Below are 27,841 nucleotides of genomic sequence, written 5' to 3'. Positions count from 1 at the left end.
TTAACAGAAAGTTGTGCTTTTTTGCAACGTGTGAGAACGTTTTATCGATAGCCCCAATGTCACATTGATTCACTTTCAAGTAAACTACGCGTTTTTTTTAACATAAAGAAGATTTACTCGTCAAGCAGCCTCTCTTTGTGCAATACATGTCAAATGAATTAAAATATTTCTGTGTAACTAAAATACAGTCAACAGAGCGGTGGAAAAACGCTGAAAATTAGGGTCAATTATGAGACTAACAGTTTATTTTCTTCATGACTCGGCACATCAGTTTCCCCGAATATGTAACAAATACATAAATATAGATGATTTGATTCTGTGTAGCTTCAGTAGCTTATGTAGCATTCTTTTTCAGTGTAGTTGATTCTGTGTAGCTTCAGTAGCTTATGTAGCATTCTTTTTCAGTGTAGTTGATTCTGTGTAGCTTCAGTAGCTTATGTAGCATTCTTTTTCAGCACGGTTGCTCCAAGGGAGGGGAACCCTTCCTTTATTCAACCCCGGGAGTTTTGAAATTTACACAAATGAGAATAACTCCCATTGTTCAAATCAAAACCAATTCAAAACCAATATCCTAGATCACTCGTGTGGATCACCAAATTCGAAGTCGAAAGATAAATGACAGATCTATATGGAATTATTGACTGAAGTTTTTATTTATTACTAGATCACAATAAATACTATTACAATGCAATAAAACGAGGCTTACAGCATTAATCTAACAAAGTAAAACAAATTTTCCGCCAGACCCTTGAAACTCTTCCACAAATATCATCAAAAATAAAAAATATCACAGCGAAAATTTTCAGTCAAATAATAAGTAATTACTCCACTGCAATTCTTTATTAATAATGCAAATACGTCGCAGTTCTTTAATGCATCGTTCTCGAAAATATTTTGATACAATTCAATTTGCTAGAGCTACAATTTGGCCTGGATTTCAACAAATCATGATAAACATTGAGCTTTAAATGCAGTTACTGTTTAATCCACCCAGGAGCGTACAGAGGGGAGGAGATCAGGCCCCCAGCCCTCCTCCCCCAAAAGCCATTAATTTCTGTACAATTTTTATTCAAATTCTCAAATGTATATTTTATTATTGTCCCCTCTCCCTCCTCAAATAAAATATATTCTTGGGATCCCCCGAGAAGAAAAATTCCTTCTCGCGCGCCTGATTCCACCCAAGCCCTGAATGGCTGAAATACCAGTTCAAGCTGTAGATCTTACAGCTCGAATTGTACCAAAGCACACATGAGAACTGCAAACAACGAATAGATACATAAAACAAAGGATATAGAGACCAAGTTGAACAATGGTCCTCGTTTAAATTTCTCCAAAAATGTGTTTTCAATGAATAATTCTTGCTTTCATAACTTATAGAAGTAAATTGAATTAGACGATGTCGTATATGATAGCTATTAAGAACAGCTCAATAGAGGCTTATGTCACAACACTAACTAAAACTCATTATCGTAATCCGTTGGCCTTCTCAAAGTTCGTGCGGCACTTGAGCGATTACTACCTTGAAACACTGAAGGGGACCACCCACTCTCAATACCAAACCCTCTCCCTAAACTGCTACTCCTACCAGTAGCTGCAACCCAATCACTTGTGTAATTATTAACAAGGGCAGTATTTGTGTAGCCTCTACCCCAATCGTGGACCATATTGAAGCGATTAGCCAAACTGGAGCCAGGTCTTCTGACTTCTGGATTTCTTGCTTGATTGTTTGGCAAAAGGTCACGGGAAAGGCTATATGATGATCCAGGGGCGTAATGGTTTGATTGGTTGGATGTGTATGATGCTAACTGGCCATTCCATTCCGATTTCCATGAATCATATATTCCAGGGTTAAAATTTTTCAAATTTCTATTGGGTATTCCAGTAGAAGATGCGGGTCTCTACAAAACAAAATCAAAAATAAAAGATTGGCAATGTATCTTAAGAAAAAAAGTTCGAAAAACAGATACGGGGAAAGACAGAGAAAGAAAGAGAAAGAGAAAGAGAAAGAGAGAGAGAGAGATTTTATTATTTGTAGCACTGTAACACGTGCTAAAAAATAGCACAAAAATGCAATTTTAGTACAATTACAGACAATTTTGTTTACTATAGTATCGAAAATGACTCTGTAGCACACAAATTTGGGCAATTTAAGCACTTTTGGACCTGACCATGGTGGCAACCCTGTTTGAATACCTGTTTTGTTAAACCTATCACACGGTTACACTTTTTCTCGGCCCAGAGAAAAAAGACAAATCCAAAGTCAAGACAAAGACAAATCCATGCCGAGACTTATGATAACCTTTGATCCATTCTTTTTAGTTTTGCTCTAGAAGCTGCTGTTTACTGTAAAATAGCTTGTTCTCGGTTGGCATTTGAATGTCCAATTTTCTTTTGTGGTTCAAGAGTCCAACTAAGAACTGTCAACTAATGGCAAGGATTCCGACACATTTAAGGAGCAGGGTTACCACTGAAAATTTAAGAATATGCCAAGATTCTCCGGCCAAAAATTTTTAAATATGAAAAAAAAACCAAGACTTTAAATAGTAACAATGGATTTACTGACTCACAAATGTACCCAGGATTGTTTTGGGGGGAGAGAGGAGGGGGGATAATAATAAAAATAATGGCGAGTCCAATAAAAAGAATGGGAGTCCATAGCAATACAAAATTGATCTGATAATTTGAATAAGAAGTGACCAGAAATTCAAAAAATTTAGGATTTAAGGATCTCAGCACTTCAAAAAACTAGCAGCTTCTTAATTTGTCTCAGCAGAAAATTCTGTTCCTTCTATTTCTTTTTTTTTATATCCACGTTCTTGAAATGTTTCCTAGCCCGTGTACACGGGAATGCAGAGAAAAATGATTTGTATTTTATTTTCTGCCATCAAAGTAATTTGCCATCGACATAGCTAGAGAGGTGAAAACTCCTGATCGATTCTAAAATTGTATTTTATAATTTTCTTTTTATTCTTCATTATCTATTTACCTATTTTAGAATATTTCCCGCATTTACCCTCCGTATACAAAGAATCATTCAGAACCAAGATCGATCCATGCAAAAAGTTGACATATTGTACATTTATGTTACTTATTTATGAATTTTAAGCGTTACCATGCATGGATACCCTGTCGTGCACCAAAATTACAGTTTTCTAATGGATGATTGATATGATAACTCAATTTATTATCGAATTAGTACCGTTAATGGACATTTATTGATGATTGTCAACAAAACATTGTCAGTGGGTAATAAACCAGAAAAGTCCAGCCAACATTAATTATGAAAATTGTCATTTGGCTAATACTTGAAGGACTATTTGATTTTTTTTTTTTGTCTCAAGGTCAGAAACGGATGACAGTTTTTTCAATTACATACATGCAACAATGGAGAATTCCAGGCTATTGAAACTACATGAGATCGTAACTATTTATCGCGACGAAATGAGTCGTCGTAAATTTATGACGATATGATGAAAAGATGCAAATATAATGTCCGAAAAGAATCTTGAGAATGCCTGTCGTTTTTACGGATGAGAGATTGTGAATTATATACGTTTCATTATTTTCTTTTTATTCTTTACGGTATGGTAGGCTTATTTTACAACGTATTATAGTGAAATAGAAAATGAATACAACCAAATAAATCTACAACTGAAATTTGCATCTAAGTAGTAAAAGTATTATAGCGTGAAAAACAACTAACAAGAAAAAATAAGATAATGTGCGTTTATCCTCTTTTATTTATAAAATTTAAAAACAAGTTCATTCCACTGAAAGTAAGGAGCAATATTAATATGTAAAATGAACTGAAATTATTTCATAGACGAGGGGATGAAAGCTGCCCCCTTCTGAATCCCTCGTTCTTTATACTAAAGTTTGAATCGTTGTCAATATTCTCTAAGAACAAATACTGAAACATAAGGGACATTGAATTTGAATCTGAAGCTTTTTTAAAGCACTAAATTAACCCTGTCCTTCTACATAGGGTTACTAGAAGATGAAGATTATCTTGTAGACCCCTTAGCGTGCTGCTTTGGAGCAACAAGTCATATACATGAGAACTAAAACTTAGATCCCATCTCTCCAAAACGATGTCCCTCGAACGAGACAAGTTACAGAATAAACCACAGAACCTCAGATGATAGAGCTTAGAGCAGATCCTTGCCGAACTCCTTTGAAAAGCTGACTGGGTTCAGACCGCCTTTCCTTGCGGCACTGTGAATAAATTTACAAAGTATAATCAAACTCAGTAATTTTTGGCTACTACATTATCGGCGCATACAAAAAGCTCCTCCCATTTAATCTACCATCAGTGGTCCAGTGTATATTACCCTGGAACATGTATTTTGGCAGATACTTTCTCAAAATGTCTTTGAAACCAACTCGAGATTTTGAAACCAACTTTTAATTTCTAATAGGATCTAATAATAACATTACACTACTAATTACTGATTTTTAGATATTTGTTAGAATAAATTATTACAAAGGGGAATCCAAGTTTCGCGTTCAAGAGGAATCTGACTTGTCTAACCGTGAATTAATCTAATGTCGCTTATGTTTCTAATTGTTTAAATGTTCTCCGGAGCACTTGCATCTTGGTCCGGCTTTGTCTAATGGTTGAGATAGGGAATGATTGTACTGTCTAAATTTATATACAGTGGCTTGCCGTGATCAGCGATCGTTTCCCATCAAAAGCTAGACGAAAACGCACATGGGAGTGCTAACCATTCAGAATCAGGACAATGTGAAGGTTGCCTCCTGAATATAAAGGGCGTTACAGGAGAGGAATAGATTATTTTAATAAAAGTCGTAGTTAAATAAATGGTATGAAGTTTTATAACTCACCCTTGCTGGTGGAGGCCTTGGCCTAGAAATTTTACTAAGATCATTCCAAGGATCTATAGGTAAGGGTCCTAAGTCATATGGATCCTCAAGCGCATAGTTGTCCACCCCTTGGCTCGTCTTGTTCAGTTCGTTCAACATCTCTTCAGACAGAGGAACGGCTTTTTTAACCTGACTGACACGGCGCCTTCTCATCAACTAGAAAAAGGAAAAAAATATTATCATTATTTTTGTCACATCCTAATGGGCGATATATTCTTTATTTTCAATCTCAGGCAATCCCAGGACTGGTGAAGAGCACCGAACAGGAGTTCGTTTCGAGTGCACAAAATAATAAAAAAATAGTCACAACTAACAAATAATATGAATAATATCAAAATTATGCGACAAATAGTAGAAATAGTGATTTTGTTGTTTTTTTTTTGGGGGGGGGAGGATAAAGCCCAACCCCTCTAAGAACGAGCTTGTTCTCTTTACTCATTTGCTATGCACCATGATTTCAAAAACAGCTGTGATTAACAAAATAGTAAATTGGTGAATCAAGAACTGCTTATATATATGATGTTATTTTTTGAATGACTTCCTTCATAGTACCTGTAATATCAGACATATAAAATTAATATTGAGTTACTGTTCTTCTACTATTATTTTATGTTTGCTGGGAATAGTTTTTGCAGAATCAAATCTTTTTACCAAAAGAGCCGATTTAAAATAAAGTGGGCTACCTTGATATTCAACATGTACTTAATAGTATCCGAGTTATGCTACAACAAAGAATGTATTACAATACTGTATTAATAATATATTATAGAGCTGCCAATTGGCGGGCAGGGGGGTCATTTCCTTCTGAGGTTTTGTAAAAACCTTTCTGGGTATTTTACTTGAAAAATGGAACAAAATTAGATTTGGAAAAAAATCTCTTTGTGTATCTTCATTTCAACAAATAAAAAAAATACTTGCCCCCTCCTACATTTTTATGAATTTGGTGTTAAAAATAATTTTATTTTCGGAAAACAAAAAAAAAGAAGCTAATTGAACACTAGATAAATTACAATTGCTGTCAAGACTTAACCGCATATCATTTCCAGCCTTTGCGTACCAAGGTGCAATTCTTCTCACGCAGTTCAAAATAAATGAGGTAACCTTTTTTTAAATAGTATTTATGTTAATCACCATTATCACAGCAGAAATAAAAAAGGGAATAAAAACCACATTTGGCTTGTTGGAGTCACTTATTCCGGTGCTAGGCGTCTACCCCCTGAAAAATACCCCCTTTTCCTCTGAAAAATACTCCCCTGGAAGATACCCTTCCCAACGTGGAAGATACACCTCCCGGAAAATACCGACCTGTTCTTCTATGACAAAAATTACATTCTAGTATGCCTCTAGGTTAAAGACGAAATCTGACCGCAATATTCCAATAAAAACGGAATTCCAAAACAATGCTAAAGACATGGTTAATACAAATTACTGAGTAAAATCCTACTATAAAGTGTTGTAAGCACATCGACAAATTGTGATTGAATACCAAATGAAATTGTGATACTATATTCTTTTTCCTCTGAGGCTGTAACTCAAATCAGTTGATAGAAATATCCCACTAAAAACTCTTTGATCTTTTTTCTTGATCACCTTGTATGTGCTATGGGAATACAGTGATGGAGCATTTGACATTGGAAAGGGATATATGAGGGATATAAGGGATATATCAGATGAACAAGTTTCAAATGAGGCTGTAACTCAAATCAGTTGATAGAAATATCCCACTTAAAACTCTTTGATCTTTTTTCTTGATCACCTTGTAAAAATGTGCTATGGGAATACAATGATGGAACATTTGACATTGGAAAGGGATATATGAGGGATATATCAGATGGAAAAGGTTCAACTGAGGCTATAACTCAAATCAGTTGATAGAAATATCCCACTTAAAACTCTTTGATCTTTTTTCCTGATCACCTTGTAAAAATGTGCTGTGGGAATACAATGATGGAACATTTGACATTGGAAAGGGATATATGAGAAAGGTCTGTGAATTCACTGCAGGGATGAATCCTGGATATGTTCCAGAAATCAATTCGCACTAATGACTAGCTTTATCCGTGACATGTTGCTGCGATTTCAAAAGAAAGGGAATTAAGGGAGGGTTTAGCCCCCCAGAAAATCTCCCGCTGTAAATCAGTCCCACAGCAAATCCTCCAGTGGTAAATCCCCACGGAAAATTAATCCCCGATGATCCCTCTTGCAAAATTTTTCCCATATGGAGACAACCTGAATTAAAAGCACTGAAAAAAAAATAGGCTAGGATTATTAACTTGCCCGTCGTGCGTTGTTGAATAATTAACATCGAGAAGTGAAATAATGTGAGCGGAAGCACATGTCAAGTATTTGTGTGCAGAGGTCTCTAATTTCAGTCGGTTCTAAAAGGGTTCGAGAGATCAAGAGGGTCTTTGGGGGCGGGATTCCTGTACCTAAAAACCATTGCAAGGTTGTACTCAACAATGTCTTCAATTTTGTTTTGACGATCAGATGAATAATATAGTAATACATACACACACACACACACACACAGACACACACACACACACATATATATATATATATATATATATATATATATATATATATATATATATATATATATATATATATATATATATATATATATATATATATATATATATATATATATATATATATATATATATATATATATATTTTAGGCGATTTGTACTGTTGTCAGTTCAGGACCGAATACAATGCCTAGCCCTTTTCAGGCATTATAAGTATTTTAGGGGCTAAATTTGTTTTTATCTACCATTTTGGGCTAAAGGAAAGAAAAAATAATTAATGATCATTGAATTCCGGAATGCATTCTGTGATAAACTCAATATGGATTACACCAGGCCCTACCCTATCCTATCCGGTGATTAATTTTACACAACTTTTTCGTGAAGTAAATAATTTACACAAATTTAAAAGTAGGGCCAAAAATAGAACAGAAATAAATTATGTTTTCCGGTCAAGAAATATTTTTTTTTCAGCTTGGTATCACGTTGCCTTGTGACGTGTCTGCTTTCTTGTTGATCTTTTCGTGTTTATTTACTATTTATTCTCTGATATTGTTTAATTTCACTTTTTTCTTTTAATCAGTTGTCAAAAGAAGTGGTCTCAAGCTAGATTTTCATGCCTAAGCCTGTATTTGCTCACACATACTCTAACCGTTTTTCTACGACTTAACTAACCGCTTTTCTACGACTTAAGTAACTGTTTTTTAGTGGTTGAACAGACAATAACCAACACAGAATAGGCTTTTTAAAAATACCCGTTTTCAATGTTTCACGTACTGATTAAATGCAAATACAAGTTTTTAAAAATATGGTACCGGTATATGCCCTTGGAGTCAGAATTTGAATCATTTAGACTAAACCATCATTTCTCTGTCATTCACTAAAGTACTGACAGTTTGTCAAATATCCATGTTTACGTTGAAACAATTTATTTTCAATTTTTGATATTTTAATACCTATTTTATAAATAATATTTTTATATTACATAAATTTATACAATATATAAATAATAATAAATAATAATATATACTACTATTATAATACATAATACTTGTATAATATAATATATAAATAGTTAAATCGTTTAAATTTATTTTATAATAATTTGTTTTAATATTATTACCGACTTAATTCCATAAAAATGATAATTTTTTTTCGGAACTACATTTTACAAAAGCAATTATGTATGATTTTTACTTTTTTTCTTTTCATTGATTTGGTGATTTTAGCCTAAAAAATTTCCTCCTCTCCAGAAATAAATTTGAGTGCCTATTTTAAGTATATGACCCTCTTCCATTGGCCTAATAGTAGCATATCTTCAAATGTCCTTTTTCATAAAAATAGGTCGGTCAGGGTCATCGGACAGCGTATAATCATCTCAACATCATGACTATGGATAAGTAAACATGGGCGGTTAGAGATTTTATAGCGGTGAGCAAGCCTAAGATGAAAAAGACTCATTAAGCTAAGGTGGAGACCTTACTGGAAGTAATGTAAACTTATTGAAAAGATAAATCATAATTGACCATTATCGTTCATAATTTTAACCAGCTATAGTAAAGGTTATAGACCAAATTGACTGATTGTTTTTAATTAAGAAACAACATTGTTAATTTTGACCATAATTTTAACCAGCTATAGTAAAGGTTATAGACCAAGTTGACTGATTGTTTTTGACTAAGAAACAACATCGCTTGTAAAACGATCTGATTCTGACAACCGTAGACTTTAGATTTCAGACATCTTTGGTTTTGGTTGGACTTCTCCATGAAAAAAAGGAGCTGAAAAGAGATCCGTGAATTTTATTTATTTTTTTTTTTTTTAAAGCTCGAGCAAAGGTCTTATACCAGACTATAAGTGTGGGTAAACTTAAATATAGAAAATCGAAATGATTTCGGCTTCCAGAAAAAAGAGAGAGAAAAATTTCAAGATGAAGAAAACAAACGGGACTGCGTGAAGTAGAAGGGGAACACAAACTAAAACGACGCGGATATTTCGCCTGTATAAAAGATAGCGTATCCAACGCAATGAAATATAGATAAAATATAAAATAACCTCCAATTATACCAAGAAATAAAATCAATTTCTATACATACAATTGTTGCTACTGTGATTGAGCACCACAGAAGCTAAATAGAGTTGCTTAAACAAAAACACTGAAGCGACTGCATAAAATAAAAAAAAAGAATATCAAATTAATTATATTTCTCCTGTATATTTAACTTTAGGTTATTTCATCTTTATTTCTTAGCGTTTAAGATGCCTTGTTTTATATAGGCGAAATATCCGCGTCGTTTTTGTGTCTTTTGCTTTTACTAGCCGTAATCCCGTTTGTTTTCTTCAGCTTGAGATTTTTCTCTCTCTCTCTCTTTGTTTTTGTCATTACTAGCCAGTTCGGCTTTAGATCTTTCATTAGTATGTATGTTATTGGCTGGATGGGTGTTCTATGATTCATTTCTCTTTTAAACTTTATGTGCGGGGTGTTAAAAGGCTTACAGTGAAAAGACGCCTGGAAATCACTTACAATAGCATTATTTTATTTTTGTTTTAAACCTGATTTTAACGGAAAACAGGGGGGGGGGTACTTGACTGGAAAACTTTGTCCCTACTTTGTCTCTACTCTTGATCTGCCCAGGATTCTTTATTACTAGAATAAATAATTGAAATTTTTTTTAGTTCCTGGGTAGGGCATCTCACAAAAATAACTACTTTTTTAATTTTAGGAAGGGGCCCTTATGCATGAATAAAATCCTTATCATTAAGAGAGGTGAGATTTATAGAAGTGGGTTTTGGTGAAGCGAGAACAGAAGTAGCAAGACTACCTCCACTGGCATTAATCCTGAAAGCTAGGGCGATAAGGATAGGCGTCCAAAGCTATCGCATAGCCGATCTTCTCCCAATCGGACGGCATTAAAACTTGACTTTAGTTGTATCCATAGAAACAGCGTATTAAATAACAAAATGTTCATTCAAAAACATTATGTTAATGTTATATTAAAAGTAAAATCAAATGTTAATTAAAACAAAATGAGTTTGGAGATTAAAAACCCGATAATATAGGAAACTGGAGAGCATAGGATATTTTGGGAATAAACATAGCTCTAGAGAGAACTACAAGCTGCTTTCATCGCAGAGTCCTCAAATAAGTTTAAAAATCAAAGAAAACATCATAGTTGTTGTTATAAAAGCAGAATATTTATGATTTGTGCATCCGGGAATGTTACAACTTGCAAGTTTCCCCTGGTCCTTGGAGTTAATTAGAACTGGCCTTGAATGCAAATTCAGCAGCTTTCATAACATAAGTACACTGATCTATACACCTCAGAAATTGGGGGGGGGGGAGGAGTTCGAAAGGACAGCCACACAAAAAGTTTATCGTTGAGTAACAATCTTCACCTGATGTGGGTTCTTCTGACCAGCCTTTAGAGGAGAACTCTCCCCAATGCAGGTACTTTTACTGATAAAGAAATCTTTGAAAAACCATGGTGAGCAGATACAGGTACAAATATTTTTATAGATTTCCTTGTTGTCCCTGAGCCTATGACAAGAAGTTGAGGGAAGCTTTGTAGAAAGAGTAGAAAATAGTCTTATTAAATTACTTAAAGCTGTTGCTAAGACCTTGAAGAGAAACAAAAAACTTCCGACTGTATCAAATTTAAAGTATACCGCAAGTAATCAAAATAATGGCTATTCTAGGACACAGAGTCAATTATAGTGATCGTTTACATGGTCACTTGTCTGAATTCCCATGAGATTAAATGAGCTAAATAGAAGTTAACCTATATTAAATTGATGGCAGACTTCTGGTATATAATTATTTTGTGCTTAAACAGAGGGAGGGATACCAGTTTATATCATAATCTTAATTACTATATTAACTGAGCTGTTTTTTTTAACCTTGCAATATGATAATCACTCTTGGAGAAATTGTAATCTTTGACAGTATAAGTATGATAGATTAAGTTTCTTGTTGGGAGGTTCGGCTGTTTTATAGTATGATTTTTTCTTTGGATGCCATCATTTTCATGTCTCTTCTTAGAAAGCTTAGCAACAAAATCAGTAAAATTCTGAGAGCATGAAGAAAGATATTTTGAATCTTAACTCCCTCCCCCACCTTAACTATAATACTAAGCTTGCATAGTCCCTATGAGCATCACATGATTTTTTTAAGGTTATTAGAAGGTTGAAAACATGCAAAAGTTTTTTTTTATAAATTGAAAACTAGATTTGAGTATTCAGGAGACTACATTATGCCTAATATTCTCCCGCCCGCCGAGTTATGTTTTAAACTAATATATATATATATATATATATATATATATATATATATATATATATATATATATATATATATATATATATATATATATATATATATGTGTGTGTGTGTGTGTGTGTGTGTATGACTTACCATTGTTACACCAAAACTGACAACCAGCAAAAGAGATAGTAGTCCAATGACAATTACAGCGATAGCCCAACTTGGAAATAATGAAGTGTCACTCTCAGACTCAATACCAGCAGCAGATAAATTCTCTGAAAGAACTGCAAAAAAAGAAAACAACTACATGAGTATGCATATAAAATGAATTATAAAAGCTTCGTTTAGAGTAACTGAGATGAAAGAATTGTCACCTCAGTTACACTTCTTTCATTTTTGCAGTTATTTGAGTTTCTGAAAGAACTGCAAAAAAAGAGAAGAACTACATGAATATGTATATGAACGATTTATAAAAGCTTAGTTTACTGTGACTGAGGTGAAAGAATTTTTACGTCAGTTACAGTTCTTTTGGTTTTTGAAAGAACTACAAAAAAGAGAAGAACTACATGAGTATGTATATGAATGAACTATAAAAGCTCCATTTACTGTAACTAAGGTCATTTACACCACTTTTACTCAATTACAATCGAGAGCAATAGTTTATGTTTTAAGTCAAAATTGATTAGACATTAGTATCACAACATTTTAAGAGGCGGGCCAGAGAGGGGGAGAGGATACGTTTACAACATTTTCACACTTTGATTAATAACTGAGAATTGCATGAATTATCTCAAGTTCCATTTGATTACAGGCATTTGATTCCGCTCATAAAAAAAACCTTTGTGAGTCTTCAAGCCTTGCATGACAGTGGCGTCGTTTGGAGGGGGACAAGGGCGCGGTTGCACCAACTCCCCCAGTAATTTGGAAAAAATTGTTATATAGCCCATGCTAGGAAGTCAGGCTGGCAATCGCTTTTGTGTGGAGCCAGGAGTAAAACAGGGTTTTGTTTTATCCCTGTTTACTAAAAATATTTGGGCGAGCTATGTTCTAAGGAGCACATCAAAAGCTACGAGAGAGCATGGTATTGAATAAGAAAGTAAATCCCTCGCGGACTTAGATTGTGTAAACGACTCGAGCGTACTAGTGAAAAATGTTAGAAACATGAAAGAATTGTTGGATATTTTCAAGGCTCATGGTTCCAAGAAGAAATTGATTGAAACTTGTTAGCCAATGCACTTGATTGACTAAGAGCTTTACATAGTTAAAGGGTACCTAATATTTTTTTATGGTTATATCACAGCTTAGATACCAATATACAGTTATGAAAACTCCTATCTTGCCCACGAGAAGCTTTAGGTACAGAGCTCTGAACTTAGCGCCTCCTCCAAGCCCGCGCTCCGACGCGTATATCGTACTACAACACCATAGGCAGGGAACGCAATTTTGTTTTGTTGCATACACAGCTTAGATACCAATATTGGTATCTAAGCTATGCTGCCACGTTTCCTGTCTCCACCCGCTAGGATCGCTACCGCGCACTGTGTCCCAAAAATAAATCGAGTTTTCATAACTGTATTGGTATCTAAGCTGTGGGTTGTGTTCATTCCATGAAGTTGACCTTATTGATACTAGTACTACCGTTTGTTTAACTTTTATTGAAAAACGGGGAATAGATCCTGTGATTATTATTATATTCTACAAAAAATAAGGCTGATATTCAAAAATGAGAAATATTAATAATTAAAAATACAATGTTAAGTAATGAACAGGCTGTTTTTTTCTGATATGGCGAAAATAGCCTCTGCGCGATCCAAGAAATAATTGTATTTCAAGCAAAGCTGTCATGTGAATACCTTTAGCCAGGATAATTCCATATAAACCCTTTGATGTCACACATCGATAAGATATCTAATGATGTAGGCTTCTAGATGTTACAATTTAAACATATGTCAATTTTAATAACATCGGAATTTTGCACTTATTTTTGTCCATTTTTGCTTACTATCATGTAGTTTTTTGACTAACTCTAAATTTTGATTATGTTTGTTAGATAAAATATGCATTTGGTCCCATTATAACCAAATGCAAAGAAAAATTTGACCTCAAGTTTTACAGCTCTGCGTTTAAAGAATTCCAAAGATAAAATTTTACAAACTCGCAAAAAATTATTTTTTTCGAAAACATTCTTTGCTTAACATAAAAGCGCGCATTCCCTGAACACTTTTCCTCACAGTATTCCGAAGCACAAGCTGTTTCCTCGAAAGCCTTTGTTGCACTCCGTTGAAACCTCTTTAAGTATATTAAAATTCAGCTTTTGTTATCATAAAAGTGTGTTTCGCCCTGAAAACCTTATTCAGCAGCACAACTTCGATTGAAACCTCTTGTTACGCTTCATTTTAAATGCAGCTTATAAAGAAAATAATTCAAATTCAATGCAATAATGTAACAAGACTTAATTTAACCAGCGCTGCCAACACTTTGAGGTAAATTGTGCAAGTTTACCGATTTAAATTGTGCAGCTCAAATTTGTTTTGTTTTTTTGAAAAAATTTAGAAACCAATTTCTAAAAAAAAATACTTTTAGAGGATCAATTTACCTAAAACAGCCATAGTTAGACCAACAGCAAAGATCCAAGCCTTTTCAAAATGGTAGCTGTATAATACAGATATAATCGCCATTCGGACCCAATTCGGACCACAAGTTTTTAAACAGAAGAGATGGTATAAAACAGTACATTTAAATTGTCATATTGTCATGAGTCACACCTAGATAGAATAAGCGAATCACTGGCTACTTTTTTGCCGAAAAAGGACCAGACACAGAAGTTTAATATCCAGCTAATAAATCCTCTTAGTAATAAACTAGCACTTTTTTTCTTTCACATAAGTATGTAAACATGTAACAGAAATAGTTCTTTAAGTGCTGCACGGCTGAAAGACCTACAAACATGGAGGATAGACAGGATATATTCCATTTAATTTTGGGTTGGTCCAAAAGAAGCAATACAAAAGGGTGACCTAAGAATATATTTTTTGCTGGAGGGCGACCTCCAGCAAAAAAATCAGCAACTGCTGCCTTAAAAAAAAATCCTCAAAAAATAAAATTTACTAATCCAAAGAATAAAAAAAAAAAAAAACAGCAAGCAGCAATTCAAAAAAAACTCAGCAGCAAAATAAACTCAAAAAATGTATGAAAGATTTGTTTATATACATTTTGCTACGTTTTTAAGAGTGAGACAATCATTTCGGGGGGGGGGGGGTTCAAACCCCTAACCCTCCTCCCGGTTACAACCTCGGCGGTATCTATTTTGAGGGATCTTGTCACTGAAAAGTTGAGAAACAGTGCTGTTGATTTTAGTTCAAAAATTGTAAATCTCATCGATTTTGTGCACTTGTTAAACGACTAAGATTCCCCTTCTGCCTTATGGCCGGAAAAGCAGGAGCTTAATCAGAAGGCGATATGTTACTCTTCTACCCTGTACCGCTTAAAAATAAAAAACGTTCAGCTATACCAATGGCTGGACTACAGTATGTGTTTGTGCATAATGTGTTGGCTTTTGAATATCCGCATGCCATACAAAGATGGAAAAACTTATGTAAAAGGATAAATTATTCATTCCGATAGGGGGGGGGGTAGAGAAATCCTCCTTTGATAATTTTGAGCACTCAAATAACGCTGTGATTTGTTATAGAAAGAATATGAGTATGAAGAAATAAAACGCAATATTGCATGCCTAAAAGAGGCTCACTCTAACTGAAGATCGCTGTATAGAATTAATTAATTATTTTACTTTCACTTGACAGCCTACAGTCAAAACACAGTACAGTAATTACTTCTAAAACAAGGTGCGAATTTTGCCGTCGGAAAAAGTTTTTTAATGAACACTCAGCAAACAAAATTTGTCACGAGTTGAACTTGATAATCAAGTTACTTTAACTGGCCTTCAATATTGTGCCAAGTCTTTTTGTATTATTATATTGGATTTGAGTTTTTTTTTTTTATAAATGAAGCTTGGAATGGAGCGTAAGCAGAGGTTTCAATCGAGAGAGCTGGATGTACTTCAAAATGATGTTTCTAGGGGAAAACAAACTTTTATGATTTATTACTTGAAGACGAAGTAGCTAAAATTATTAAATTTAGTCAGAAATTTTCATTAAGCCAAGGTACATTCAAATTATGGGTTTACAGACCATGTATACCCTTCCGCATATATGGCGTTGACCAAAGAGTAAGGAAAACTTACAACAGTGGAAACTGGTCGGATGTCCTAGAGATATATTACTAGCCCATCAAGCCTACGCCATTTAAAGCCAATTAAACTTTCAATATTGTTCAGCGTTGCCATCGCGGTACAATTATACCGTTTTTTGAAAAATCTAGAATTCATGAGACAATGCGGTACATTCGGAAAGTGTTTAATGGAATAGAAAACTTCCTAGTACATTTTGCTTTTACTCGCTCTTTTCTTACTCGGATTTTGCTTTTCTTTTGCCAGATAACAGATTACGGATGCGTTTTTTTTTTTTTTTTTTTTTTTTTTTTTTTTTTCAGTGGTGATTGTATCCAAGCAATGGTCCTAGAAGACAGTGAGAGGGTGCGTTCGAACGGAAATTGTAATTTCTAGTGTCCTTTTTAAGTGACCATAAAGATTGGAGTGTAACTGAATCTCATCCCATGCCCATTTTTCCCAAAAGTATCTTATCAAAATTTTGAGATACCCATTTTGTTCAGTATAGTTGAAAGATCAAATAATTATGTCTTTATGTGTAAAATAGCCCCCACAGTCCGTGGGGAGAGGCCTGTAAGTTATGAAATTAACCCATTGTTTACGTATAGTATTTGTTATTGGGAAGCATACAGATTTTTTTTTGGGGAGGGGGAGGGAAGTTGTGCTTGGGTGGCTTTTTATAGGGAGAATCTTCCTTGGGGAGGGAATTTCGGAGTTGACATAATTACTATACCGAATTCTTTTTAATTCTCCTACATTCTTTTTGCCAAATTTTTCATGTGGAGATGTCCCGGGGGAATTATCCAGGGGCTTTTTTTCGCGTGTTTGATTTTTGGAAAACAATTTCCACGGAAGGGGGCATTTCTAAAGAGATCAAGAAACTAATTAGAGATTAAAGTCTTATTCAAATAGAAGAATGCCAAGGAGAATTTTTCAGTCTGAATCTTCCACAAGCAATTGTAAGGGATGGGGACTCTTAGCGAGGATGGAACTGTCTGGAGGGAATTTAACGGGGGGTAGATCGCACTTTACGTTGGATGAAGTTTCCACGGAGGAGTTTTACACCAAAACTCCTCCAGCCAGATTTACCGGCATTATTTCAAAAACGAACATAAATTATTCCATATATAAAGGGTTGCCCCCTCCTCAATACCTTGCTCCTTACGCTAAAGTTTGACTGTTTGTCTCAAAATTTTAAAAGCGTTCACTGAAACACTGGGCCGTTTAATTAGAATATGAAGCTGTTTTAAAAGTACTAACAGCTTTAGCGTAAAGAGCAAGGTATTCTGGAGGTGGCATCCCTTTATACACGGAATAAATCTGCCAAAATTAACATACAAATTTGTTTAAATTTTTCATGTACGGTAAGCCAAATTCGAACCGGCATTAATTGAAAAACGTTCCGAAATTTAACTGAAAGTAAGGAGCAACATTAGAACTTAAGAATGAAGTAAGAACTTAAGTAAGGAGCAATATAGAACGAACAGAAACTATTCCGTGTATGAAAGGGGCTTTCCCTTCCTCAACGCCCGCTCTTTACGCTAAAGTTTTTATTGTTTTAAAAACTAGAGTTGTCAGAAATAGTCAAACTTCAGCGTAAAGAGTGAGGTATTGAGGAGGGGACCACCCCTCTCATATATGGAATAATTTCTGTTCGTTTTAAGTTTTAATGTCGCTCCTTACTTTCAGTTAAAAACTTTTTTTATTATTATTTAATATATCAAGAATGGAAAAGCTTGCTAAATTGAGTTTCCTTTAACAATAAAAATTTTATTTCAAATGTTCAAGAGGCAATCGGTAAATATTTGAGTATTTACCGGTTGCAATAAATGCTTTTAACATAGTATTATGAAAATTTAGCGTAAAGAGAAAGCGGTTAAGGTAGATCAGGGCCTCTCATAAACGGGATAATTTCTGTCCCTCGCAAGTTTTAAGGCCACTTTTTAAGTTCCTTTGAAAATACTTTTTTTTGTCTTAACTAGTAAAATCTAATGAATCTTTCCCCACATTAATAACTTCCTGTTACAGTTTCAACCATGCGTAAAGATTCCAGCTTTACGATAGCTACATCGTTGCGGTGAACCTGAAAGTGAAAGTTTATTCTCACTATCTTCTAGGAATAATTCTACCTGATTTTTAAATTCCACCTTATTCCTGGACTTCATATATATATATATATATATATATATATATATATATATATATATATATATATATAAATACCCAGTTTTAGGTTCCCTGATCAAGTTTTTCATATGTTATTTTTCTACAGTCCTATTGTCTTGATTTTCAACGTAAGACTATAATTTTTGATCTCATTCTATATCTAAGATTCAGCCCCATCTAACAATTTTGGACTTTGCTTGCTTAAGTTGAAAAGAACGCTGTAAGTTCAAAATTGAAAATTCTTCCTCTTCTTCCAAAATGCGAAAATTTCCCTATTTTTAAGCCTATTTTGATCATTATGTAAGAAACGGTGTAAGTAATATAGAAATTCTGGCTCGGTGAATAAATAGATATGAATATGCTTCCTATATATATATATATATATATATATATATATATATATATATATATATATCTATATATATAAAAATAAGTTGTCTGTCTGTGGATGTGTGGATGGATGTGTGGATGGATGTGTCAGGTGACGTCACCTGAAAAAACTGGATTAGGTGACGTCAAAACTGAAAAAACTAAAAAAAGGCAAAAACTACAAAAAAAACTAAAAACTAATAAAAAAAATAAAAAAGCTAAAAAACTAAAAAAACTATAAAGGTAAAAACCAATAAAAAACTAAAAAAAAAACTGAAAAAACTAAAAAAAGGCAAAAACTACAAAAAAAAAACTAAAAACTAATAAAAAAAGTAAAAAAGCTAAAAAACTAAAAAAACTAAAAAAACTAAAAAAAGGTAAAAAACTAAAAAAAATAAAAAATAAAAAAAAACTAAAAAAAAGGAAAAAACTGAAAAATAAGAACTAAAAAAGAAAAAAATAAATGACGACACTCAAAGAGAAAGCGACCAGGACAAAAGGAATGTTCGATTAGCAATCAACAAAGCACCGGGACACAGGGAGTATAAATGACGACCAGGACACAAGTAAAAAAAAAAATTAACAAAACTAAAAAGAAGGTAAAAACTACAAAAAAACTAAAAAGAAAAAAAAACTAAAAACTAATAAAAAAACTAAAAAATCTAAAAATCTAAATAAACTAAAAAAGAAAAAAAAAGGAAAAAAATAAAGGAGAAAAACAAAACTAAAAAACGAATGTATATACAGACCGGTACACCGGGATACAAATGACGACCGGGACACAGGGAATATAAATAACGACCGGGACACAGGGACACAACTACAACGGGGACACCGGGGGAAACAGGGGGATATAAATGACGACCGGGACAAAAAAACTAAAAAGAAATAAAAACTAAAAACTAATAAAAAAAACTAAAAATCTAAAAATCTAAATAAGCTAAAAAAGAAAAAAAAAGGAAAAAAATAAAGGAGAAAAACAAAACTAAAAAACGAATGTATATACAGACCGGGACACCGGGATACAAATGATGACCGGGACCCGGGACACAGGGAATATAAATGACGACCGGGACACAGGGACACAACTACAACGGGGACACCGGGGAAACAGGGGGATAACCTGACAATCTATTTATATGCAAAGACAATGGGACAGCAAAGAATGTTGTATATTCGCAAGTTTTACGTAGTTAAAACCATATATATATATATATATCTATATTCACAGGTGGGACATAGGGACACAACTACAATGGCGCGTAACTATTATGGCGCGTAACGACTTACGCGCGCGGGGGGGCTTGGGGGGGGGCGCGAAGCGCCCCCACCAACTAGGTGTTGGGGTGGCGCGAAGCGCCCCCACCAACTAGGTGTTGGGGTGGCGCGAAGCGCCACCCCAACAGCTAGTATATATATATATATATATATATATATATATATATATATATATATATATATATATATATATATATATATATATATATATATATATAGGAAGATAACTCTGCGAATCAAGATCAGAATATTTGAAGCTATAGTGATGACAGTGGTCAGGTATGGTTCTGAAGCGCGGGCGCTCCATAAAACGAAGGACGATTTGCTGGATTTTTCCGGAGAAATTGCCTATGGATTGTTTCGGATACCCGACTGACTGACATTATCTTAAACAGTAAACTGTACGAAAAATGTGATTCAATCCTGTTTTCTATCATATATATATATATATATATATATATATATATATATATATATATATATATATATATATATATATATATATATATATATATATATATATATATATATATATATATATATATATATATATATATATATATATATATATATATATATATATATATATATATATATATATATATATATATATATATATATATATATATATATATGTGTGTGTGTGTGTGTGTGAGTACGTTTGTAGACCGTTTCTTAGGATAGACCATCTAAGCTAATTATAAAGTGCGAACAATGAGAAGGCCTAAGTGGGTTGACATCGATGCCAGCAAGCAGAGCCGCTCGAAGGGGGTGGGGTATTTCTGGGGTAAGCTGTCCCGGAAACCACTGTAATTTTACAATAATTAGCTTCTGTAATTTTAACTAGGAACCCTGTCGTTCTACCAGAAAGAGAGAGAGAGAGAGAGAGAGAGAGAGAGAGAGAGAGAGAGAGAGAGAGAGAGAGAGGGAGAGAGAGAGAGAGAGAGAGGGAGAGAAATGCGAGGAAAGAAGAAAGTGACTCTTAATTCGGCTGTATTACTGTCGTTTTTTTTCATTTCTTCAGGTTTCCTACTCTTGTTATGCTGCTGCTCCAGCCTTCTTATTTCGACTGGCCACTGTTATACTTCTTGCAGCGGTGGTATTTGTCGTTTAAGTCTAGGTTCTCTTCAGCTTTACCACATCTTAGATACCAATACAGTTATGAATAATACGATTTATTTTTGGGACACATGCGTGGTAGCGATGGTAGCGACTGGAGACAGGAAACTGGCATCACAGGTTAGATAACCAATATTGGCATCTAAGCTGTGTATGCAACAAAACAAAATTGCGTTCCCGCTTATGGTGTTGTAGTACGATCTACGCGTCAGAGCGCGGGCTTGGAGGAGGCGCCAAGTTCAGAGCTCTGTACCAAAAGCTTCTCATGGGCAAGATGGGAGTTTTCATAACTGTATATTGGTATCTAAACTGTGAGCTTTACCATGTTGTTGTCACAATCACGAGAGAGTACTTGAGCATCTCAATAAATACAACTCAAGCATTTATTGAATTGTCAAACCCAATAAATGCTTAAATGAAGAACTAAATAAAGCACCGAGGGTACAAATGAAGAATATTGTTTCAGAATATGGGCATAAACGTTACTTTTACCGATAATGATGAATATTTCTCACCCTGTTCAAAGTTCATTGGTATTAGAGCCCCCCCCCCCCGGAAAAATAGTTTCTGGCAGAGGAACTTACAGTATGTCAATTTTCAAAAAAATGGTAAATCTAGAAGGGTAAACAGGAGTCATGAAACTATAAACTAATAAAAAATTCTAACGAAGTTTGAAATTTTTTAATTATGTTCAACTTGTCAAAAAAAAAAAAAAAAAAAAAAAAAAAAAAAAACCAGCACTCCAAATAGGGTTTGCAAAACCCATAGGGTTTGCGAGTACAAAATGGGAAAAATTTAGTATACAGTGCAAGTGCTAGATCTTAACTAGTCCATTTGAAAGTAGTATTGCGCAGTGATTGCGGCATCTTAAGGTCAGACGAAAGAAAAAGCACAATAAACCAGGATCAAAGGTGATTGAATGTTGTTAAGAAATTAATGCTGATTTTTTTGTACATTCAAATTCGTTCTCAAAAAAAATATATGTGGTATCACCGCTGCAGCTGATGCAGAGAAATAGGAAAGAAGTCTCATTTGTAAATAAACAACCAAGAGAGATAAAACTCTACAAAAAGAAAACTTCAAACGAGACAACGGCCAGTAGAATTGAAAGACTAAAACAACGCGGATATTTCGCCTGTATCCAAACAAGGCGTCTTCAGCACAAGATAGAAAATTAAAAGAAAACTAATCTAAAAACCAACACCAATAATAATAAATACAATTGTCGCTACTTATCCACGTAGGGAAAAGCAGCTATTTGAGTTGCTTCAATGAGAATCAAAGAGCAAAACTTTCACTCATCTGTAGCTTCCTGGTAATAATCAGTTTAGCTTAACCCTTTTTTTAAATATGGAATTTCATTCAAACATCATCTTACTGCATAAGCGGACAAAGGCACATACAAGAAAACTTTTTGTTTTACTTATTTTCATTAAAATAACGCGCGCACAGTACTGCGCGCAGCTAAAGAAAAACACTTAATTTTCAAAATTCAGCGGCTGATACCCCGAGACACACTTTTCCATATGGAAGAGAGAAGAGGTTATTACTTCCCGTCTTATGCCTCAGTTGACCAAAATAAAGGGTTTTAACCTAATAATCCTCGCTAAACTGTATAATTCAACAGCACTATACACATTTTCTATAAACAGAACCATTTTGGAAGATTTTTTCACAAACAGATAAACGTAAACTCCGGTCGGTATATTTCAAATTTGAAAAATATTTAGTTCATTTACACCCATGGACCGAAATTCAGCACTAATCTACAATTATAAAATAGTCGAGTAGCAATAGCTCTATCAAAACGTATTTCGAAACATAATAGTAAGATCAGTTTTCATCCATGATATCCCCTTCTTATACAGTGATGATTAAAGTTGTATGTATATAAAAGTTGTTCAGTGTTTTATAGATATTGTTTATTAATTGTTCTGATAATATTCCATTTTTTTGTCTTTTTCTCTATGTACTCTCTCTCTGTGTACTTTTATTTTGCATTGTATGACGGGTTAGAAAAAAGTAAATAAATTTACTTGTCATATCCTTAAAAAAAAGTCATATCCTTATGGACAAGTCTAAGTTTTGAATCGTAAAATATCCTTATTAGTTCTAAACCATTTCTAAAAGATTAGATTTCAGAATAATATTTGCCTCGTTTACTCGTTTTATCCTTTCTTGCAAAGTTTTGAAAACAAATTCTGACAGGAGGACTGGATCGAATCATATTTGTTTATTTGTTTTGATAGATGCGAAGTAACATTATCTGGAATTTGAATTTGCTTTATGTTTAATGTACCTGTGACTCAATTCAATGAAATTCGATTAAAAGCATAGGAAAGTAAAAAATATTATTTAATACTATCATAAAGGGAGGATGTGTAACTCCTTCATTGAGAGGTGCACCCACTTAAGTCTAGCTTTAGCGGCCACTTACCAAATTTACCCATATATTTTTCAGTTTGAAACTCACCGACAAATTTGTGTACATTAAGCTCGTTGCCCCCTCCCCTTAAATTAGTCCTGCATAATAGGCAAACTACCCTTTTGTAGGTCGGATAGCACATGTGGGATACTATTCTAAAAAAATATAATCTTGCTTCTTCTTAAAGAGATTAAGAAGAGTGTATCCATAATTTATCTTTATAATTATCATAATTTATCATAATTTATCATAAGTTATGCTTAGATTATAAATGTGTCATTTTGCATATACATTTTGCATATGACTTTATGACATGTAAGACAATATGACTGAATTTAATTAATTTCGACACTACAGACGCTCTTTTAATGCTGATTTCGGGAACTAGACAGAAAATTGATTGGCTGCCTGACTTGGCGTTTTAGCGGCATTATCTTTTTGGCCAAGTTATGCTCAAGTCTGCACTTTTCTACCTAAATGGTACAACAGCCATCAACAAAACATTCTCAATGATGTGTGACCTTAGAATTGTGGCGATCAATCCATTTTCATGGATTGACGCCACGGACTTTGTCATTTGAAAAGATGGTGATTTGAAAACTAGGGTGGAACCATTTTCCCTGAGGGACATCACAAGAACTAATAAACAGGTAGATAAGGCTTAAGAGCCACTAGGTCCTTGGCCAAAAAAGAGGAGTCAAACAATTGTTTAGGTATACTCTGATAGTAACAGCATTATAAATGGATCTTGAAACTTAGTTGATTGGTTACTCAAAACAATACTCTGCTCTGAATTAGGGTAAAATTTGGAATCTTTACCCGTCCCCCACCAATATACTGATTGGAAAATTAGGGATATTTTAACAGTTCGAATAACCCTACTTCACAGGAAAATGTATGTTGTTCTATATTTTATTCATGTGATGGGGTATAAGCGTTAATATGGGATCTCCCGGAGTGTCTGAGTAGGCCTACGGTGAAAGACAAGTGGGGGAAGAAGTTTATTTTAAGTTGGGGTTGAAAAAGGAAGAAACAAAATGGATTTTAAATTTAAGGGGAGGGTCGATTGATATGGAGGAAATAGAGAGAAAATTTTGGGGTCATAGTGTTGACCCCGTCCCTTGTCCGATGTGTGGGGTAGATGAAGAGGATATTTTTCATTTTTTGGAGAATTGTCAGGAATTAGCGGATATGAGAAATGAGTGTTTTCTTAGTGTTGACAGATAGAAGGTAGGTGGAAGGGATTGAAGGATCAGGAGTTAAAACGACATTAAGGAATCTGGCTCTAAGTATGTTGATGAAGGGCTGATACTTTGTGAAAGATGTATCTCCTTATAAATAATTTTGTGAAGATTCATATATAAGTACATTTTTCGTTTAATTTATTTGTGTTTTTCGTTGATTTTGTTATGTTTGTTTTTTTCTCCTACGGCACGATGGCTTATTTTGGAAACACATAAATACATAAGGTATTCAAAGAGAGAATATTGTGCATCAGCCGCCATCTATTCAAATAAAATCGGCCATTAATCCCGGAAACAAAGGTTAAAAGCCCTCGTCAGATTAATTCTAGATTTAGGATTTCCATTTGTCAAAAGTATAGAAAGAATTATGTTTACATCGCAGAAAAGCGCCTAGGGGAAAGGCGTATAATTTCTTACGTTCCACAGCATGAAGATTCTCAATTGGGAGTTGAGATTGTCAATCGGGCCACACCCATGCTTGATAGTAACTAACTCATTCTTGTCGGTATAATTGCATTGTATTTAAATCAAATGACATAAGTCGGGAGGAGGGGGTTATGCTGAGATTCAACTTCCTGCTATTAGGTCCAAACACTGATAACTATATTCTATTCTGCTAAATTTAATGCATTCCCGACTGCTCTATGAAGAAATACAGGGATGCAAACCGGCAAGGGGACCCATACCCACCCCTGAAATTATAATTTTCTAAAAATTCCTGGGGACTTCTTATTCAAATTATCAGATAATTATTATCAGTGTCACCCACCCCCCAAAAAATGCGTCCGTGCTCGAAGAGATATGTTGCTTGATTTCTTAGAATCCAAAATATATTTCCTCCAGTTCGTACCATTTCAAGCGAATCATTAAAAATGTCCAAAGTTCAGAAATTTTTAAGCTTCGAAATTGTAAAAACTACTTTTATTTAGAAGTATTACATTGCCAAAGGGTCTACGGACCTGCCCTCCCCCTTTCCAAAGAAATCTAACGATTTTTTCAGTTTCCTATAATTTGAATGTTTTGTAGTTTTATCTACGTTATGTATTTTCTCCACAGTTAAGAAAGTACGAAACTTTCAAATCACATTTTTTCCCATTCCTAATGTCTATGGATTGACGCAAATAAATGATAAATAAAATATAATTGGGAGATTCCATTGACCCTGCATTTACAATTTTATAATAGAATTATTTTAACAGCTGTAAGGACCAAGCTAAGGAATAATCCAAATAATAACTTGCCATTGCTTTTCTTCAGTTACTTAATATTACGGATTTTAAGTATTATTGTCTGATACAGTGTCTTTGTAAGATCTTTTGATGTAATTTTTTTTTTCAAATATTGACCAAAATTGAGCCAGTCTTTTATGGACCTAGGAATACTTCCAGTAACCAGCACCACACCAAGGTCTAATTTGCCATCGAACCGATTAAATTGGTATCACCATCATTGGATATCGATACATTGGAGGAACTTCAAAAATTAACAAAAATGGAAAACAACATATCTGACCGTTTGATCAAGTAAAACAATACCTCGCCCTTCCATCAATCGAGTTGATTCACTAATTAGTTAAAAGTAATTAGCTTGTGCACAGTTACGTTTGGGCGGGGTTTAAATTGATAATGAAATTAATTTACTAAGCCTGTGAGATTTAATTATTTATCAAGTCACCTGTAAATTGAAAAGTTTAAGCATCCTTCTAAAAAAAGGGATCAGACTTTACTTCACTTGGACGTCAAATAGCCAAAAAAAAAAAAAAAAAAAAAAAAAAAAAAAAAAAAAAAAAAAAAAAAAAAAAAAAAAAAAAAAAAATATATATAAAGTTCATAGGGAATTGTCGAGAAATTTGCAAATGGCAGACTCCAGGAGGGAACAAAAGGACTTTTTAATCAAAACTCGATATCTATAATTATATGAAGTTACTATACACTCTTTAAAATATTTGCAAAATTTACGCGTATACATGACTTTTCACATGTGGAGGGGAGGGACAAGAACCTCTAGCCCTTTTTTGGATTGTTGATGGATTTGAATAAAACACAGATAAGAAAACTCTACAACTCTAAACATATAGGAAAAATAGAGAAAAATGTATAGAAAAAAGTTTCAATTCAAAAATAAGATTTAAGCAGTTAAATTGCCAACCGCCACTCTACGAGCGATTTTCCATCAAGGGTGGATCCATCTATTTATTAAATAAATAAAAAACAAGTTTTTTAACTGCAAGTAAAAAGTGACATTGAAATATAAAACGAACAGAAATTATTCTGTATATGAAAGGGGTTGTCCCCTCCTCAACGCCTCATCTATTTACTGATACCTCAGCGAAAAGAATTTTGTTCTTTTTCCTTTGCTTTTACAAGCTTTCTCTTGAAAATTCTAGAGCTAGAAAGACCCAAAGCCACATAAATTTGTCTATACAAAGAAAGTTATGTAGTTTTGGAATCGAAGGAGATATGCCCCAAAAACTTGACATTGACATTCAACTAAGACTTCATCAACCGCAAAATCCTAATTACTAACCAGTGGAACGAATTTATTCTTGCTCACATAAAAACGGAAAGTAAATTTCACTTCCGTCAAATAGGTATATTTTAATACCTATCAATCGTATTATTATTAAATAGCCATATTTACTTTTCTATTACTCACACAAAAAGAAGGAAAATTGTGAGGCTAAAGAGTTTACAGAAAAGAAAGCTAATAATATTGAACATTTGGCAAATCAACTTCAAATGTCAATTTATTCGCGTTTGTAACTGTTTTCCGTTGTAAAATGATGATTAAAAGTTCTTTTTTTATAAGCTTGGAACCGAGCCAGCTAGTGTAAAGATAGATGCCAACAGGCAAAAACTAAGGGTAGCAGATCGGGGTCTAGGTCCCGTCCCAAGGCTCAAGTTCTTATGGTTTTTCCTAAATAACTTTTTTTCGTTCCAGCTGACGTTTCGTAGTAATTGGAACAACATAAAAGAAACTTTGAATTTACTTTTTTAGTAGCTTTTACTAAAGATAGGTAACGAGCATCTTTAGTGAGGTGACTGTGCATCACTATTATCATTGCTATTAGTATCAGTCTAAAACATATTGAACTTATTATTAGACTAAATTATACAGAAAGAGAAATGAATACAACTGAAAGTCATGAAGATTATACCCTTACAAGTCTAATCAGCCAGTAGCCACTTCACAACCACTCCCGGTCACTTTGAGTGACGTCTGTAATTAAAGTAAATTTACTACGGCTTGCAACCTGGAATACAGCCTCTGCTTCGTAAGAGACTATATAATTGCTATATTCGGTTATGAATTTACAACTCTTTCGGCACCCCCCATATC

General features: G+C 33.9%; 1 protein-coding gene across 1 annotated transcript in view; it reads right to left on the bottom strand.

Annotated features, from left to right (window-relative positions):
* Positions 1-631: 631 nt before the first annotated feature.
* The window catches only part of LOC136031421 (uncharacterized), an 85,831-nt gene continuing 58,621 nt past the window's right edge, over positions 632-27,841 (bottom strand). The window contains exons 6-8 of the mRNA XM_065710989.1: positions 11,824-11,957; positions 4,846-5,040; positions 632-1,898 (exon numbers count right to left, since the gene is read on the bottom strand). Coding sequence (XP_065567061.1) covers positions 1,455-1,898; positions 4,846-5,040; positions 11,824-11,957 — 773 coding nt within the window. The 3' untranslated portion in view covers positions 632-1,454. The remainder of the gene's footprint in view (positions 1,899-4,845; positions 5,041-11,823; positions 11,958-27,841) is intronic.

Source organism: Artemia franciscana, chromosome 9 (assembly GCF_032884065.1).
Source record: "Artemia franciscana chromosome 9, ASM3288406v1, whole genome shotgun sequence".
NCBI lineage: Eukaryota > Metazoa > Arthropoda > Branchiopoda > Anostraca > Artemiidae > Artemia > Artemia franciscana.
This window is presented reverse-complemented; position numbering and strand designations above follow the sequence as displayed.